The sequence below is a fragment of the Falco biarmicus genome, chromosome 1 (assembly GCF_023638135.1).
Source record: "Falco biarmicus isolate bFalBia1 chromosome 1, bFalBia1.pri, whole genome shotgun sequence".
NCBI classification, from domain to species: domain Eukaryota; kingdom Metazoa; phylum Chordata; class Aves; order Falconiformes; family Falconidae; genus Falco; species Falco biarmicus.
This window is the reverse complement of record NC_079288.1, coordinates 5119748-5139087: the sequence shown is the minus strand read 5'-3', so window position 1 is coordinate 5139087 and position 19340 is coordinate 5119748. Positions and strand designations below refer to the sequence as shown.

At 41.0% G+C, this 19340-nt stretch overlaps 1 protein-coding gene across 2 annotated transcripts; it reads left to right on the top strand.

The window, feature by feature from the left end:
• The first annotated feature begins 233 nt into the window (after positions 1-233).
• On the top strand, positions 234-17670 carry DGKE (diacylglycerol kinase epsilon). Of its 2 annotated transcripts, XM_056339029.1 has the most exons (11): positions 235-1243; positions 2920-3079; positions 3551-3670; positions 4564-4707; positions 6637-6794; positions 7088-7139; positions 7289-7402; positions 7884-7955; positions 8517-8644; positions 9565-9676; positions 9985-17670. In XM_056339029.1, exons 1-11 carry the CDS (start codon positions 786-788, stop codon positions 10174-10176), a joined length of 1710 nt encoding a protein of 569 aa, XP_056195004.1. In that variant the 5' UTR covers positions 235-785; the 3' UTR covers positions 10177-17670. The 2 variants fall into 2 exon arrangements, with proteins under 2 accessions (XP_056195012.1, XP_056195004.1); XM_056339037.1 differs by lacking the exon at positions 4564-4707 and having other exon boundaries at positions 234-1243.
• Positions 17671-19340: the final 1670 nt, after the last annotated feature.

Sequence of the window (19340 nt, the reverse complement as noted above, 5' to 3'; positions counted from 1 at the left end):
CTAGAAGCAGCAACTGTTTATTTTTCGACCTGCGGCGGGGGCAAGCGGTTACGGCCGGGGCGGGAGGGCGAGACGGTGTGACCACGCGGCCCCGGGCACAGCCAGCCGCCGCCGAGGCCGGGCCGCTCTGCGTGTACTGTCGCGACAGCCGGTCAACCCCCAGTCGCGATAAAGCGCCGTCGAGCCCCCCGCCCGTTTCGGGGCGGCGCCCAGCGCTTGGCAACCGGCCGCTTCCGCTTCCGCCGCCCCGCGCATCCCCGGCGGCCGGCGCTCCCCCCTCGGCCCAGCGCAGGCGGCCGCGGCCCGGGGAGCCCCGCCGCTGCGGGGCGGGCAGCGGGCGAGTGCGGGCGGTGGCCCGAGGGGAGGGGGCGTGAGGGGCCGCCCCCCGCCCCCGCGGCGGGGCCTGGGTGGGAGCGGGGCGGCCGGGGGCGGCGCGGCGGCTCCCTCCTGGCGCGGGGGGCCGGGCCCGGCCTTGCGCTTGACCCGGGCGGGCAGCGGAGCAGCCCCCCGCACCTGGCCGGCGCTGAAACCTGCCGCCGGTAGGCCGGGTGCGGGGCAAGGAGGCGCTTAGCCCTAATAAGGGATTAAAAGATGCTTAACGAAGCTGCGCAGCGGCCCCTTGAACTAGGGGGCCGTTCCCGGGCTCGGCCCGCTGCCCGCCCGGGCGGCGTGAGGGGCGCTAGGCGGGCCTGAGGGGGTAGGGGTGAGGAGCCAGGTGTCGGGGGGCCAGGCCGGCGTGAGGGGCTGTGCGAGGGGCTAGGCTGACGCGGCCGAGCTGCTGAGGAATGGCAGGGGCGGCGGGCAGTGGTGGCGCTTCCTCCTCGGCCGTGGCGGACTGGAGCTTGGTGTTCTGGACTCTCTGCTCCGTGATCCTGCCGGTGCTGATCACCTTGTGGTGCAGCTTCCAGCGGTCCCGGCGGCAGGTGCTGATACGGGACATCTTTCGCAAGAGCAAGCATGACTGGCACTACACGGACCTCTTCGGGCAGCCCTCCTACTGCTGCGTGTGTGCCCAGCACATCCTTCAGGGTGCCTTCTGCACGGGCTGTGGGCTGCGTGTCAGCGAAGGCTGCCTCAAGAAGGCTGACCAGCTCTTCCTCTGCAAGGAAATCATGATGAGGAGCGATGGTGGAGCCCACAGCTCAATGCCACACCACTGGATCAGAGGCAATGTCCCGCTCTGCTGCTGCTGTATGATATGCAAACAACAGTGTGGCACACAGCCCAAGCTCTGCGACTACAGGTACTGCACGGGAATTTGACTGTATATGAGGAAAGTATGATGCCAAATCAGTATGGTATTTCCCACAGGGTTATTGGAATGCATTACCCCAAAGAAGAGCCTGCTGTAGTCAAAACATGAAACTCTGTTAAAATTACAACTTCAAGAATGAAATTGATTAAATTAAAATTGATGCTGGTGGGTAATTGGAGTCATAGATTGTGTCGTTGCATCTCAAGTCCGCTTGTTCTCTTAATTGCATGATGCACTAGCTCCTGCATAATTACATATGAAAGGCTCTCTGTGTCCAAGAGAGCTTATTTTTTAGGGGATGACATTGGGAAGGTTCTAACACATTTGCCATTCCTACAGTGGGTAGCCTGAGCAATTTGGGTGGCACAGCTCCCACTTCAGAGCACCAAAATGTGTGTCTCTGCAAAATTGGCATCTGCTCAGTGTTATCTAGAACAAACAACCATCCTATAGCTGTTTTAAGTTCATTTCTGGGGGTACTCAAAGCTAATGGGAACTTTTAAAAGCTACTGTAATATAATCTATTGTTTATAGGTTAGACAGGTGGTAAGAGTGTTCAAAAAATTCAAGGGACCATTGAAAGGGCTTGCACTTTCATCAGTAAGGCTGCTTGCAAAGTTGTCAGCGTGACACATGGTAGCACATTATGCCAAAATACAGTGCTAATGGCCCAGGTCCTAGGTGTCTGTGTGTTACTTCAGCCTTCTCAAAGGATGTCATCTTCCCAGCGTATATGCTACTAGCTTTTGCTTGGCTTCTGTGTGATACTGTCAAACTTCTTGGTAAGTAAGCAGAATTACTGTGTAAATGAGCATACTATCAGAAACAAAACCTTGAGAGAGAGTGGGTGTGGGAGAGGAGGGAAGGAGAGGGTTTTGGAGGCAAAGGGAGAAGAAGAGGAAAAGGAAGTCACAGTACATGGCAGATATCAGTGCCACTCTAGTTGTGTGCTGGATTAGTCAGAAAGACTCCAAAAATAGCTTGCACAGCTGCTTAAACCGAGGGTTTGGACGTAGCAAATGAGGATTAACATTCTGCAGGGGCTGGCAGTGCATATTGCAGTCTTTCCTCTTGTTCCGATCTGTTTTCCAGGACAGCTTTTGGAATAGGTCAAAAAGCTGAGCAGTTTTGCATAACAAAATCCCATCAGCCTTGTGCAGTACTGCATAACCTTTTAGGTTTCAGACTTAAAGGGATGTTTGCATTCTTAAGAGATACATTAATTAATGTTACTAGTAACACTTCAATAAATTGAACTCTAGCGTTTTAAGTGTGCTCTTCAAGGGTGAGGGGGAGTTTCTCATACAAACTTCCAGTGTAACCTAATATTGCAAATAATGCAGGAGGGTATTTATAGCACCTGGTCTGGGAATTAAAAAGAATAGAATTACTTTAAAACTGTTGGGTTTTTTTCCACAGAATTCAAATGCTTTTCTAGACTTGCAAGTCCATGACCTGGTTATGTAATTTTCCGTAGCCAATACGTAGTCATGTAAACTTCCGAGTAATGCATGGTTTTCTCCTTCTTGTGCTTAAAATGTTACTTATAATGTGCATGTGAACATAAATACTTTGCAGAAGGTTAACCTGTCTAAAATAAATGAGCAAAATCGATGTGCCTGTTGTTTGAGGACTTTTTTTCATGTATTTTTGTCTTTTTCCAGATGTGTGTGGTGTCAGTACACTGTACATGATGAATGCATGATGGATTGTTTAAAGACTGAGGAGTGTACATTTGGAGAATTCAGAGACTTAATTATCCCACCATACTATATGTCTACAATCAACCAGATGCGTAAAGACAAAAGAACAAATTATGAAAAGGTAATTGCCTACTGCTTCTTGTTTTTTTAATATATTAAAAAAAACCACCCCACACATTAAACTCAGTACCTTGTCAGGTTAATAACTGTCAGGTAAATGTCTCAATGTACATGAAGTACTTGGAGTGTTAATTCAGAGGTGTTTGTCATGTTCTTAACATCGTAGTCGCAGCATGAGCAAAGATTTGCATTTTGTTACTCCAAAACACTGAGATTTGGGTACCTTCCTTGAATGTTTTGTGATTTCTCTGCTGCTGTGTTCATAATACTGCAGTATTTATCATCCTAGGCACTGTAGAATGGAAATCTTCAATTCGGTGTGTCAGAAGTATTTGTTTCTTGTTTGAATGCTTCAGGCTAATCGGTAGTTTCCTCATTTCAGCACTTAGAGGGGACAGGTTTTGGAGCAAGGCTTTAACCACTTTCAAAAGTGCAGTGCTTGTGTGACTGACTGACTTTTACCTTTTTCCAGGTAGTACCTTACTGCAGAAAACACTGGATGCCAGTAATCATACTGGCTAATACTCGTAGTGGAAACAACATGGGTGAAACTTTACTAGGAGAATTTAAAATTCTGCTGAACCCCGTTCAGGTATTTATGGTGAAAAGCCACTATAATAAAATAAAAGTTTAAATTAGGATAAATGTAACTTTGTTTACACAGTGGCAGTAGGATCACAAAGGAAACACTCATGCGTTTTATTCGTTAAGAAAGAATAGCTTTATTTAGAGAGGTCAAAAGTGCAGAAGGTCCTCCTACTCCCATGTTTGTTACGGTTCTAATACTGGTACATTTTTTTTTTTTTAATTTATGTTAATACATGGCAGTAATTCTGTTAAAGATGGGTATCTGGCTCTTGAAACCGTGTACAATTTTTAGAAAATGAAATACTGAGATCTTAATTTGAGACCTGTGTTTGTTTAAATCCTCACTTCACTTGTGAAAACGTCAGTGTTTACAGTTGCTGCTTTGTGTTGCTGCTTTCCCCTTAAAATCCACTGGGATGGTACAGGATGTTGATGTAAGGCAGTTAGCTTCTTGGATTTCCTGGCTGCACCTCAATACCTTTCCTTTGAAGTTCAAAAGCCAGCCTTAGACTACAGCCTAATAGAAACCACTATGCGTTTTGTTTTGAATGCATCCCAATAAGGCTTTAAAGAATAAACCTCTTTGTATGCTATTTAAAAATAGCTTTTAAGTCTTCCATGTGTACAGAATTCATCATAATGCCTCTAGATACAGACTTTTCTTAGGACAGTGTTAGCTTGGTTTCTTGGTGGCATTTATTCCTAGTGAAGCAGCTGGAGCTCTACTGTGAATTTGGGAAACCAAATCCTGCTTGTAAAAGCCACATCGGCTCAGTTGCTAATGTAATATTGTAAATGGAGAGTCTTTGTTTTGCATTAGAATGAGCTTCTTGAAGTTGTTCGTCTGTGAGGCAAATCCTGAGCCATGTTCTGTGAACTTATTTTCCTTTCTTCTAGGTATTTGATCTAAGCAAAATTGCACCTGCTAAAGCACTCCAACTTTGTACCTTGCTGCCTTGCAATGCTGTCAGGGTTCTTGTCTGTGGTGGGGATGGCACAGTAGGCTGGGTCCTGGATGCAATTGATGAAATGAAGATAAAGGTATTGTGTTTTAAATTAAAAGATGTCTGATGGCAAAATGAGTTTTGGAGCTACAGAAGCAATACACCTAATCTCTTACCTGCATTTGTTGTTTTCATCTTCCTGAGTAAGCCTGCAGAGAAATGCTGGTGGAATTGCTTATTTGTGTTTGGGAGTAGGGGGAAACGCATCTTGTTATGAGTCCCTGTAGTTCAGGAAAAATATGAAAGCTTTAGATTTTAAATTATATTTAAAGTCGTTCTTTTCTATAAAACAAGAAGAGAAACTGCAGAATATTTTATGCGTTGTTCTTTCCTCTTTGTCTAAACAGATTTACTTTGTCGTAAAAGGCATTGCTAATAATGGCTAATGTGCTCTGAGTTCTTATTTCTCCCAGCATGCTCAGTCTTTTATAATAACCTCATAATTTTGCTGGCTGTACTGGTTATATCACTAGTATGTAAATGAGTGCCATAATTTGCATCTGCTCCTTACAGTATGTTCTAAAGAATCTTACCAGTCTGCAGCCTTACCTATTAACAGCAAGTAGAGAAGGAAAAAATAAGCTGTATGTTTACTCTTGATTTGAAATGGAAGATATTCCCATTTACAGGGTACTACTAAGAACTCCTGAGAAAGTTAAAAATTAAGAACAATTACTAGGGCTTTAGTGCTTTATGTAGTAAACTTTTTCTCTAGTGATATAAGGAAGAAAGTTACTCTCATATTGATGTGTTTTGCTTTTTTTTCCTGTGACTTTCTTGTTAATAACTGAAATGCTGTGGTTGAAGACCATTATTACAACTTCATGCATAGTCAAACTGAGCTTCTTTGAGAATTTTTATGTACCGATGAAGTAGAAATGCAACCAAGTTTAACTGTAGAGGTTAATGAAGATAAGTACGTGGTTACTTGGTCTTGGACAGTTGATATATTGTCCCTCAGAACCAATATAGTTTGATGAAATCTGGATTCTTTGTTTCCAAGTATTCAGATTGAGTCACATGACACACAACACATTGGAGTTAGATACATACTGTTGAGTTTATCAGCAAAACCTTTTTATTATCAGCAGTAGGTTATTTGCTCCCTTCATTTATCTTGACTCTCAAATACAGGTTACCTGGCTGATAACTCTTCTTGAAAAAATAGTAACCATAATGCCACTTACTGCAAGTACTTTTCACAGCTGAATTTCAAAGGCTGTGGCACATCTGAAATAACTGCTCACCCTTCTGTGGTAAAGAGAACAAAGACCTTTGCTAAGGTGGCCAGTTTTCAGTGTCTGCTGCTGTTGCTCTGTGATCTGCACAGGTGATTATCATCTGCTCCATCTGTCTATGACAGCTGGATCAGCGTGTGTATGTGGCAGCTCTGAAGCTTAGGTACTGACTTTCCTCCTTTGACTATGTGAATTTCTGTCTGTGGTTGAATACTCTACTATTACGTGCATCTGTTGTTTTAGACCTAACCTCACTTCAGTCTGTTCAGAGCATTTTGGTGTCTTGTTATGGTTCACAGCCTTGTGTGTTACATCTCGGTGTCCATACCGCTTTCCAGAGGTATGTGCAGTATCGGGGTGAGTAACTTACCACCGCTGCAGCAAGTCAGCAGTATATAATCAGGAAATCAGATGAGAAGTTCAGGCTTTGACTTCTAGATCCAAAGCGTCCTTCTCTTGAAGGAATACTCTGTTTGGTATTAATAATGCATTGTTTCCATATTGTGTTTGTGTTCTTTCCTTCTCACAATTTCCTTCCTTTGCGTTATCCCTGCAGTAAGTACTCAGATGTGCCATCTGCTGTACTAACGCTGCCAGCTCTATTGCTCTGCACTGGGTAACAGGCTGCTGTGAAGGCTAATGATACTTTTCTAACCTGAACATTGGGGGTAAAACGGGGAAAATGAGTGCTGGAGAAGGAGCTAATACACAGTGCTTTTGTGTTGTAGGGGCAAGAACGTTATATTCCACAAGTTGCAATTTTACCTCTGGGAACAGGTAATGACCTGTCTAATACACTGGGCTGGGGTGCAGGTTATGCTGGAGAAGTCCCTGTAGAGCAGATCTTACGAAATGTCATGGAGGCAGATGGAATCAAACTAGACAGGTAAGTAACAGTGAAAAGATAAAATCTGTACAACCAAATACTACTATAGCTCTACTGATGTCCAGTTGGATCAGTGTATGTAAAGAAATACAGCTATTGCTGAAGGGAACTACAAAAATACTGAGGTAAAAAACTAGTCTTTATTTAGTTGGTCTGTAAAGCTTAACTCTTTCATAATTTATATGAATCTCTTGACTTGATGCCAACACATATAAGAGCTTCCTAACTACAACTTTGATACTAAGTGAGAACAGTCTGTTATGAGTCTAAGTAGTGGCTGTTTTTTTTTTCAGGTGGAAGGTTCAAGTGACAAACAAAGGATACTACAACTTAAGGAAACCAAAGGTATCGTTTTCAAGTATAAATATGGATTTTATGGAATACCTGTATGTTTATACTTATTTTTCTGGTTACCTACTTCCCATTAAACACGTGACTCTTAAAACATAATAATGATATTTAATAGGATCATAACTGGAAGTTCTGTCTTACAGGTATTCACAATGAACAACTACTTTTCTATAGGACCTGATGCTCTCATGGCTTTAAATTTTCATGCTCATCGTGAGAAGACTCCCTCTCTCTTTTCCAGCAGAATTATTAACAAGGTGTGTTTGGTAAAGTGACATTGTCTCCTTGTAGTTGTTGACTTGATTTAAGGCTATTTTTTGCTTTATGTTGCTTCGCTGCCCTACTTCCTGTCATGCCATTTTAAGCGTTCACTCCTTTTTCTTGGGAAACAGATTCCATAAGTAAAACATGTTTCCAGCCCACGCACAAGTGTTCTTCCTTGCCTTTTCTTGCTTGCTTATAGAGTGTGGCTGTTTGGTCAGTTTTTTGTTTAGAATGTCTCATTTTCTTTGAAACATAATGATTTGAGGACATTGCCTGTTTCCTTTTAAAGTGCAAATTGTAGCCTATCTCACGAAGAAAGCTTAGTTGAAGGCGTGCAAATACGTTGTGTATGAATTCTAGAAGGGGTTTGCAGAACAGTAACTATACATGAATATTTCAAATAGTCTTCATATGTATTGTCTTTCTCTTACAGTGTTTTCTGTTCTCCCTGTTTGGTTTTTCTTTTTTGTATAGGCTGTTTATTTTTTTTATGGAACCAAAGACTGCTTAGTACAAGAATGTAAAGATCTTAACAAAAAGGTTGAGGTAAGTTTTTTTTTAACTTGCTTATTCTTTGGATAATCAGTGGAGTATAAAAACATACAAAAGTTTTGGGGATTTTTGTTGGTTTTGTTGTTCGGTGTTTTTTTCTTTTCAAAAGAAAAGGGGAAAAGCTTTGCAGTTTGCATGTATATGATGTTTGTATAGGATGGCTCTGGACTTTAAGTATTTTTGATGTTCCTTTTGCGGTCTTCAGCTTACTTCATGGAATTAATGTCTTTGAGCTTACTGAAAAGTCCTAAATTTTGGCCTTGACTCAGTTCTGTAAGTTCAAGTACTGATATTCAAATAAAATTTGCCTTAGCACCAAATACTTACATAAGTGAGGTTCCTTTTTTGCTTTATTAACAGAAATTTATTACAGCTTAGGATGTCTTGTGAAACCAGAAGTCATTTTTTAAAAGTATGAAAGGAAAACATGTTCTATTTATACAGGGCCAATTTTTCTTCAAGTGGAAGTCTATTAAATGCATAAAGAGAATAACTAGCTAATATTGAATTACTGAATTTGATCCACAGTAATTAACTTGTGTTTGTCTTTTAAAGCTAGAATTGGATGGTGAGAGAATCGAGTTGCCCAATTTGGAAGGCATCATTGTCCTGAATATTGGATACTGGGGAGGTGGCTGTAGGCTCTGGGAAGGAATGGGCGATGAGCCATACCCCTTGGCAAGGTACACAGTGCATCTTCTTTTTCCTTTAACAGTTCTTGTAGTGCAAGCATTTCCTGCAGCAGGCTGTGCTTATGTAGCCAGACCTGTCTGAAAGTCAGAAGATTCCTTGTGACAGTAGGCTATCTCAGATTATTTTTCTCATGTTAGAGACTTGGACTAAGTGCATCCCACATATTGAGGGGTTTTTTAAGACTTTTTTAAAATGATGTCTGGCATGATTAAGTGATACTGTTGAAGAGGCTATTAAAAATAAAGGTAGGCTTCAAAAAGCAGAAGATATGTCCGCTTCAGAATATAAAAGAGCACATCTTAACGGAGGTTAAAATATAAAGTAAAAACAAAGCAAGCAAAAAAGTTGACTCTCATGCTTGAGTAAGTCAGCTGGAGCAATACTAAAGAGAACAGGTGAGTATATTAATTATTCCCTCTTGTGACTTCCTTCCTCAGAGGTCATATCAATATACTTCATAATTCTGTTACAAGGCTTATGATACTGGATTTCTAAAAAATACTTGGGTGAATATTTACCAAAAGCTAAAAAAATTAAGCCATGAAAAGGCTTTCCTGTAGATTAATAACTGAGTGAAAAGACGGAATATTGTACAAATTTATGGAAGTGAAGTCGACTGTGGGCCTTAAATATGCACAATGAACCTTGGAAAATCATATAATTTCCAGAAGCCAGCTAGGGTATACCAGCTGCTGTATTGCTCTACGCTTGTGTCTTTTTTTATGGCTTCTTTTGCTGTTCAGTGTGATTTGTTGTCCAGCACAAATAGATAGTTTCAACATATTTGTAGAATAACATTAGTCTTCTCTATAGGAATAGCATAAAAGGACTGGGTTTTTTTGGTAATCTTTGGACAGCCATTATAGAGCTCATGAGTATCACTAAAAGAGTCTGTTTTCTTAATTCATAGACATGACGACGGACTTCTGGAAGTTGTTGGTGTTCATGGTTCTTTCCACTGTGCCCAGATTCAGGTGAAGCTAGCAAATCCTGTTCGCCTGGGGCAGGCACATACCGTGAGGGTAAGTGGTGTTTATCAACCTGTTTCCCTAAATTTTTTTTAATAATACACACTACAGACTCTCAAGCACTCAGCTGTCTGATCTGAAGTTGCAGTTGAGCTAGGTGTTTCTCTTGCTTAGTAAAAATTAATTACTTGATAATCCACAGTACTTGCTGTGGTTGGTGGCCTATGAGTGCAACTAATTACATACAAAGTTTGTCCCTGGTCAGACTGAAAACGTGCAGCATCAATATATTGTAGTTGTAAAAGGTATCTTCAGAGCTCCTTTGAACTGCTATGATGGTGTGTTCTTCTGTTTAATACTAGCTGATCTTGAAGAGTTCAAAGATGCCGATGCAGGTGGATGGAGAGCCGTGGGCTCAGGGGCCCTGCACTGTTACCATAACTCACAAGACACATGCACTGATGTTGTATCACTCGGGTGAACAAACAGATGACGACGCTTCCAGTGTGTCTGAGCAAGACCACATTAGAGAACAGACGGATGAAGACGTATAGATGTCATGGAATTAACATAGTGCAATGATGAACTTCAGCTCACTAAAACACTGAAAGCACCTAACCTCAGATGAAGGTTTATGCCCTAAGGTTCATACTTGTGAATGAACTAGAACTGAGGAAAAAGCCATGCTTTTACGTCCATGAAAACTTTCACAGCTAAATTACCGTGAACTGTTTCTTGCCTTTTTGATTGGTGGGGGATGCCCGCCCTTTCTAGGTGGAGCAGTTATTTATTACTCCAATGGCCAGAAAGAGACGCATATTGCAGCCCTTCTTTGCTGTGGAGTCGGATCTTCTGCACATACACAGTATAGAATGCAAAATGTTTGATACCCTTGGAAAGGGGGAACAGCTGGCAGTTTGGCCTGTTTCCCCCTGCTCTGTTCCCCAGAACAGTCCCAGAACAGAAAACCAGACCAAGCAGGATGTGGGCTGGCGTTCTGACAACAGGCCCGCTCCTGGCTGCCGTCTCTTCTTGGGAACAAGACAAGTACTCTTCTGTGCACCTGCCGGCGCAGTGCCTATCTCATAGGCTTGATGGAGAGAGCAGAGGATCTGGGAGCTCTTGGGAAGGTGGTTAGCAAGAAAGATGATTTTGGACATAGGTTTCTGGAAATGTTCTGTTAGCAAATGACCTTTTTCATTGGCTTTGTAAGCCATACGTAGAGTACTACTGAGGTCCCAAGTACCCAAGATACAACTTCCGAATAATTGTACCGTGACTTGTACTGAATGATCCTGTGGCTCTGCTTCTGTTCAGTGAGAAACTAATTCTAGTTTTTGTACATAGCAGCATTGTAGTTCTTGAGGAGGCTTTTTAGGGGCTGTTTAGAGGAGGATTTTAAAGAAAAAATGATGATTGGCAAATGTGGGGGTTTTTTTGAAAGCTTGTTAAAGATCTTGCTTCATAATTACCCAAAAATGATCAACAGTAAGTCAGTCTGTTAACTATTGCAATTTTAAGTGTGGAGGCTGAGAGCTAAGTTTGCAGAGGTTAGCAGGTTCTGGCATTCACATGTATAATTTCTCAAAAAAACATGGAAGCATTTGTTTTCCAACTGGCTCTTAGGGGGACAAAGATACCTTGTTGGACCTGAAACTTCATTTCCTATATGAATATAGGGCAAGAAAAAGATTAGTGGCCCATGCTGATAGTAAAGGTTAAGAACACATACAACAATACACAGAAACTGTCAGTTTGACTTATCTGAAGCTTCTCAGGTTAAAAGCTTCTCAGGTGAAAACATCTTCATGGTTACTAGAAGTAAAAATCTGCTTCCTTTTTTCTTTTCTGTTGCAGGTATTTTAAGCCCGCAGCAGTTGAGAGCTATGAGTTGAGGTTTAAAATCTGTCATTCATTTAGTTGAGTCCAGTTGAGTTACTGAAGGTGATCTTCCAGGTAGGGAGAGAATTTATGCTAAATGTATACTGCATAAGCTAAGATCATAAGAAAACTTGAGAGCTTTGGTCTGAACTTTGAATGTTGCTGCTTTTGTCAGAACTCCCCCAATCTTTTTCTTTTCTTTTTTTTTTTTTTTTTTTTTTTTCTTCTTCTGGTGTTTCTGGTTTTGGTGTTTGTTTTTTTTATGCTAACTGAAAGTGATACCATTGGGTAAAGTAGGCAATGTTTCTAGGTTTTGTAAAATGAAACTGTTTTTCAGCTGTCTATAAAATGACATTTGCATTAACGGTGAATGAACTATTTATATTTTAAAATAATTTATTGAAACCTTGGCAAAGTCAGTATTTTTAAAACCTTCAATTGTAATCCTCTTTGGAGAGCATTTTTTTAACTTGATGGTGTTTGTTGTAGAAATTGTATGTACTAGATCTTAAGTACTACTGATTATCAGTGAATTTACAGCTGTCCGAAAATGTGATTAGAGTGTAATGAACTGTAAAGCAGAAGCCATTTGTAAATTCCATATTCATTAGCCTTATACACATCATCTTAGTTTATTGTATGTAAATATAGAGAACAAATTAATAGTTAAATCTATGTAAAAATATCTATACTATTATAGTATACTATGTATAGTATAGTACACTACCTTTTTTTTTAGTTACAAGGTTCAATTTATATTAGCTTCAAAAATCTTACTAGTTATTAATATTTTTTTAATAACTTGTAACAGTATCCTAAAAATAGTTCTGTGCTATGGTTGTGTAACTGTTGTTTACAAACAAATTACAAGTCTCTGGAAAAGCAGGGTATGTGCTATGAAAGGCAGTATTTTCTCAGAGAAATGACACCACTGGCTACTTAATCTAAACTATTCATAAAACAGTTTAAAGAGTTATCTGAAGTTGATAGATTTATAGCCTAAGAACCTTTAACTATTCAAAAGCTTCACTGTGAACTCCTGACATCTAGAAAAAAAATAATCGATGCAAGACTTTGAAAGTCTCCCTTTTTTACAGTAGGTGAGCTGGCTTCTTCACTCGTGCTTTGCCTGAGTGGGTGCCAGTGACGTTGTACTGTGTTTGTGCCAGCAAGATCCTCCCCCTTACTGTGGCTTACTAGGAGTCAAGTTCTGTCCTAAATGCGTGAAATCCTCTTTGGGAACTGAATCCATCATTCCTTTTGGGGAAGCGTAGGAGAATTAGAAGTGAAAGTAGCATCTAATGGGGCTCTTGTTTGGGGGGACCCTCAGTAATGGTCTTGTTTGTATTGGACCGATCATCCCCTTGTTGCAGGTGGACGTTAAGAAGTTTGTTTCACAAATTCACTGTTGGTGATTGCAGCACAAACGATCCATAGCAAATGTAGCCATTGTAAGCATGGGGAAGCCTCTTGTAAAATTGTATTTATGGTATGGAGAATATTCTGTAAGATTGAAGTGCCCAGTCCCAATCAGACATGGGGTCATCCTTCTATTGTAACTATATAGCTGTCATATGCATGACCAAAAAAAAAGTTATTTTTAAGCGTACAGTGTTAGCACTAGAGTCTGTTGGGAAGTCTTGCTATTTTCAACATGCTGTCCTTTGATTTCAATGAATCCTCCTTTCCACTATGTTGCAAATTGCATTAAAGTTGGTTTGAGTTACTTTTATGGAACTGTTTTAAGTTTTAGTCCAACTGCAGACAGTAAATGTCAGCAATGGGCTCCCAGTTTCTAATGCTAGCATAAATGAACTTTCCTAATTTGTAATATAGCTGTAGTTGCTTAATGTTGTCATGTGTGTGTTGTGACTGTAAAGCTGTTACATGCTTTTTTTAATGTTGTAGGTGCATAAAGCACCAACCAGTGCAAATAGCTACTCTGTAGCTCTTTGAAAACAGATTGGAAACCTGAGAATACTGCTGTACATTCTCTGTCCGGAAGAGGGTACTCTGCAGCTGGAGCTCACGTCCTGCACTGAAGAATTTTCCTTTACCCTGTAAACGATTAACATTTGGAAAAAGAGTGAAAGCGATGTTTCAAAAAGACGGATAATGAATAATTTCTTCTGGCAGTTTTGATACGGTATACCTTTGTGTAAAATGTACAGGGTGAATAATAACATCAGTTGTCAAGTGTTCAAAAGTAAATTCACAAAGTTTTAAGTTTTATTGCTGTATATGCTAGCTTAACTGAAGTTCGGTCCGATTCAGATAGCTTTACTGTAGGTTCTCAGTCCTGTGACATGTAATAGGAAAAACTCGAACTTGTACGGAGAGCCTGTGAGTCAGCTTGCTGCCTTGCTCAAACCTCGCTTGTTTTCACGCCTGTTGAGAGGATGTGTATGCATATTTTGATGTGTGTAGAATTTCTTGTCATAGGCTTTGTTTTACTTTGTGTTTTCACTTCAGCAATTCATAGCAGGGTTAAACAGCTTCAAATATCACCTGCGTTTTGGATCTTTCTCCATGTCTGGACTTTTTTAAAAAGGTATCTGAAGCCCAAACTTGCATTCTTTGTCTTCAAAAACAGCTGAGGTGAGCAGCATTCACTTGCATATATTTTTTTTTAAGTATGTCTGTTGTGCCTGGTATTTAAAGCAGGTTAAGGTAGTATTTAGAGTGTACTTTTAGCAACAATTTGGAATTATTGCAGTTATTACAGAACATAGTCTTGTGGGTTTTCTACTGCAATGGCAATATTTCTGTTTCAAATTAATTTGGAATTATGCTCAAATTTGAACATTTCTCCCAGCTAGCACTGTTATGAATTGCATTTCTTGTTCATAATATGAAGACCGTATAGCATAATTTATAGATTTGCTACTCTTTTTATATGTTCACTTTCGATGTTGCCCCTTCATAGGGTGTTTTTTTTCCTAGGTCTTGCTTTTCATAGGCACTAAGGAACTTGAAATGCCATTTACTTTAGTTAGAAGCTTGAAGTACTTGCTCTTGGAAAACAGACTTGAGTTTCTCCTGGTTGCAGAATAAAGTGCTGCCATGTTTGCACACACTTGGGGAAAATAATCTTGTTGAGACAATGCTTGTAGCAAGAGTAAGTTAGAAGTTTCTTCTGTATAACTTCAGCTGACTCAGGTTGAGAATTTGTTCCCCTATACGTTTTGTCTTGCTGATGTTTACAACTATTCAGTAAATACTGCTTTCCCTCAGTCATTTAATTACTCATTTCATGCTGTCTCACTACTTTCAGCTAAAAACATCATTTGGGACAGTATCAAAAGCTCTGCTGAAGCCAGGATAGTGAACCTGGCATCTGTCCATTTTATCCATGCCAGCTAGCTTGTCAGAAAACAAAATCGGAATGGCTTCACACAGTTTATTCCTAGCCCAGTATTCCCCACTGTTTGGCTTTTTCAGTCACCATAATCACACCTGGAAGGTAACTAGGAAAGACTCCGAAGGTTCCTGGTCTCCCTGACCTATTTTCAATGTACAGTTTTTGCTCTTTGCTGCTGGAGAGGAACCTCCCCATTCTCCACAGGTTCTCAGAACTGGTAGTTAAAGGTTCTGGCTTGAGTTTGGCCAGTTCCTTCTGGTTCTGCATTATGTTGCACAGAAGCTCACAACTTTTATGGTGTATGCTATTGTATCTCACTGGTTTATAAAAAAAAAACCTGAAAGCACTGTACTTTAGCTGTGAACGGCATAATGGCATCAATGTTACGATAGTTACTCTTTTTCACTTGGCAACAAATGCTTTTTGGTAGAGCACCACTGTAACCAAGTTAGTTAATCTGTAGGTAAGAGTAGGACACTTGGGAATCTTTGCATGTGTTCTAACTGAAAATCCTTTTTTGTCTGTATTTCATACCAACTACTGGCAGTTTTCTTCCTTTTGGAAAAGAAGGAGGATTTGACCCTTCAGTTAGGAGTAAACTAGGATATTTTCAGATTTAAAAATAGCAGCATATAACTGATCCTGTTGAATGTGAACCATTTATTTAAAATGCTCTGACTTTTTTTCTGAGAAATGATAGCTTGCTGCTTGAACACAGGAATGAGACAACAGAGATCAGTTGTTCATTTAGCAATTAAGTATATTGAGAGAATTTATGCATTGTCTATTTCAACTTTGTTTAGGTCACAGTTCTAAAAGCACGACATGTCTTTGTCTCACTAGCAGTGCTGAATACCCAGTTCAGGTTTTGGGCATCTCAGGGAGAGACTTCTAGCTGGAGTAAAGCCACATGCCTTGACTAAACCTAGTGATGTTATGCGAACTTACATTAGTTGAGGTTCCGGCCCTTAACTGTTCAAAAGTGTGAATGTATTCAAATTTTTACTTTGTTTCTTGTTAATACTGCCCTGTTTACTGTGTTGTATACCTTTATTGCTGTATGTAATTAATTTCTTGTTGCATTTGCAACTTGTTTGTAGATTTCAGCATAAAAATAATTTTACAAGTGGGAACTTCCATTGTGAGTTTATTGCGTTCTGTATCTTCAGAGTTTACATCCCTCAAAAGCCATTTTGTCTGCTACCAGCTGTTGTAATCCATAGAGTACCTCCAGCCATCTTCTCTTTCTAGGATTTTTATAGTTAAACAGAATGGATTTTTATTTTTGTAGCTTGTAACTTCAATATGTATAGTAGTTATTTCTATTTAGTAATTAGTGATTAGAATACTGTAAAAATGTTACTTTTAAGAGCGGTAACTTTAAATTAGTAATAACTAATTACAAGAAAATACCAGCATGTTAACAGTTTAGAAAAAGAAAAGTTACTCTTTAGCTTGGAAATACTGTGATGCTGTGACTTGGGATTTGTATTAAACGTGTTCATGCATATATTCTGAAGTTGCACTAAATAGGGAAAAAATGAGCTTAAAATGCAAGTAATAGATCAAAAAGTAGAATTTATAACGTTGGGATTTGTTTTTGTTTTTTCAACTGAGAAAGGTGACATTTGGGATTCGGGTTTTTTTTTTTCTTTTGTTTTCCCACAAAAGAGTAAGGAAGGAGTGATCAGTGTACTCTTGACAGAACAGTTGTTTTTTTTATGGTGCAGTTTAAGAGATGTATTATTTAGTGCCCAAACATAAGCAAAAGCTGTCTGCACCATTCCTGCCTCTCAGAAAACAAAACCTCAGTGCAAACCTGTCTGCTCACAGCTATAAAGTATATGAGATCTCACTTGCAAGGAAATAACTAACTGACATAACACTGAACCTCCAATATAAATGTTTAAAGTCAAAATTTGCTAATTTTTTCTTGACATCATGATGCTTTCAAACCCAAATTGTTTTTCCTTTGTGTTTTTTTTTAAAGAAGGCAGGTTGAAGTGAGAGGGTAAGGAGGTACTGCTGTAAAACTCTTGGTCATAAAAGCTGGGAAGAGTGTTCTTTATTTACCCTGTAGGCACAGGGTGTGTGCGTGTGGAGCGTCTCGTAGAAGTCTGCTTTGTTTGCGTTCTCATCGGCTTCATCCAGTGTTTCGGAGGAGGGTAACAATATTATGGCCCCCTATAACTGTGATGTTTGCTCCAGCCGTTACACGCGGTGGTGTCTTAGTTGAGGAGCTGGGCCAGGTTCTGTCTGTCAGAAGCTGCAGCCTCAGTGAAGTCCCAGCACTGCCCCTGGTTCTGTGGTGGTCTCACCATTAACACAAGTGGGACTGAAGAAACCTTTTGTCTTCAGTCAGTTGTGTCATGGCCTGCCTGTTGTGACCTGGGCTTCCAGAAGGCTCTTTTGAGAAACATCTGCTCCATATTATTCTTAGAAGTTTGTAAATACAGATTCTTCACAGTGCTGGCTCTGTTACTGAATTTTCCTAACACGTATTTTTGTTGTCTTGTTATTTGTACTGTATTTCTCTGTAGATTAAAGTGTGTGGATTAAAGTATTTCAGCTCAGTTTTTCCTGTTCCCCACTGTGCGTAACCGCAAACGTGAGTTTTCAGCTCTGCAATAACCTAGTGAGGATAGCGACTGCCGGGCCCGCCGAGGGCTGCAGCGTGATGAACTTCGTCATTTTGAGAACGAAGTTGCGTTCCGTTGAATGCTGCAACCGTGCTCCTGCCTGAGATCCCCGCCGCAAAGTCCAGGCGTTTCAAACCTCAGATACGTGAGAATTTCTAGACAACACGGTAATGTCATTCAGAGGCAAAGTTAATACTGTTTGGTAACCGACAAAGATGGCTCGGCAGCCACTTGCCTGCTTCTGATTCAACCTTCTTGAGATGTTCGCACCTGGGGAAGAGCCGAGTTTGTACAGCTTTATAATGGATGTGTTTAAAATGGTTTGAAAACCCCAGGCTTCAATAGTAAGGTGAACTGTCGAGATTGTCCTTGGCACTGATTTGGGATCTTAACAGTTTGTGATGCACGCTATTTAGTCTAAGGGGGAAACAGGCATACGGATTTCTTACCTGTAAAGAGCAATTTCTGAGTAAGAGTTTTAGCGGATGTTTTGGCGTTATGTGGTGCTACTGTAAGGGAAACGCGGGAGGGCTGCTGGGCACAGGTCAGCAAAACACAGACGGGGCTTTCCCCAGCAAGCGGAACCGCTGCTGGACGACGTCCAGAGATAAGTGGCGCAACGCTTGCTCCTGATGGCAGCAGATGGGTTAGTTTGGGCTTTTGGAAGTGAATAAATCCTCCTGTGGGGCCACTTCATCATAGTGGCAGCTCCTTCCCTGAGCCCTCTGTGCTGTTCCCCAATCTCATTTGCATAAAAGAGGGAACGGGCTCTGGCCACAGCTCCTACATTATGCTGCAGTCAAACCTTTTAAAGATTATTTGTGTGGTGGTTTCCGTTCAAGATGGGGTCAGAGCATAGATATTCAGCAGGCTTTTTCTTATACGGGTAAGACAATAGTTTCACAGAGCTTTGAGGGTCACTGGCACTAATGTTAGTACAAGATACAGGTTTAATGCATTTTTATAAATATTATGCGTGGGTTTGTATTATAAACATCATAAATGTTTGTAGAACTCTTGGAGTGAACCGTGCCCGGCACCAGCTTGAGCCTAAAGTTGTGTGAGAAAAGTCACGTTGCAGGTACGTGTGGGGAGGAACATGGGGTCCTGGAAACGCGCAAGACTGAAATTCTATTTCTGCCTTTTGATAGTAAAAGTAAAAATAAAATATTTGATGAATGAAAAGTAAAAGTAGTTGTACGGGGATCCAAATAAGATTCAAGGAGTTCAGTGTATCTGAGGACTAAAACTCTGCTTTTGTGCTATCTCCTCTAGCAAACGTATTTTCCTTTTACAGAAAAATCCCTGGTTGCAGAAGCACCGCCGACAAACCCCGCTTCGTTCCCCACGCGGCTGCAGGCCATGCGAGAACACGCTGCCGCCCACAAGGTAACAGATGGCCGGAGGGCCCGAGCGCATCGTGGCCAGTGGTGAACAAAGCGGCGGGGCCCTGCATGTGCCACCCAGCAGCACAGCCGCCGTTGTCCCGGCCGGCTGCAAAATCCCGATTCCACGCTCAAGGGCTGCAGAAAAGCGCCTGGCTCCCGCCAACCTGCAAAAGAGCAGCTCCCTATGCTGTTCATTGAAAATATGGAAAGGTGAATGCATATAGAAATCTAATTATTGGCAGCACAGCCTGGCTGTTAGCATGATAATCGCGGCCCTGGTGCTTTCTGGTGCACGGGCGGGAGAGGTGATGGTGTAATAAGTAACTAAGGGTAATTTGCTGATCAAATGGGGTTTTAACAAAAGGAATGTTCTTGCTGCAACAGATTTGAGAATGTTCTGTCTGGCGAGAAAAGACTTAACCATGAGGTTGCACGATGTACTTTCTCAA

Coding starts and splice junctions, on each gene's coding strand:
- DGKE (XM_056339029.1), top strand. CDS start 786: ATGGCAGGGGCGGCGGGCAGTGGTGGCGCTTCCTCCTCGGCCGTGGCG. Junction 3,080..3,550: donor AAAGAACAAATTATGAAAAG/GTAATTGCCTAC, acceptor ACCTTTTTCCAG/GTAGTACCTTACTGCAGAAA. Junction 6,795..7,087: donor GATGGAATCAAACTAGACAG/GTAAGTAACAGT, acceptor TTTTTTTTTCAG/GTGGAAGGTTCAAGTGACAA.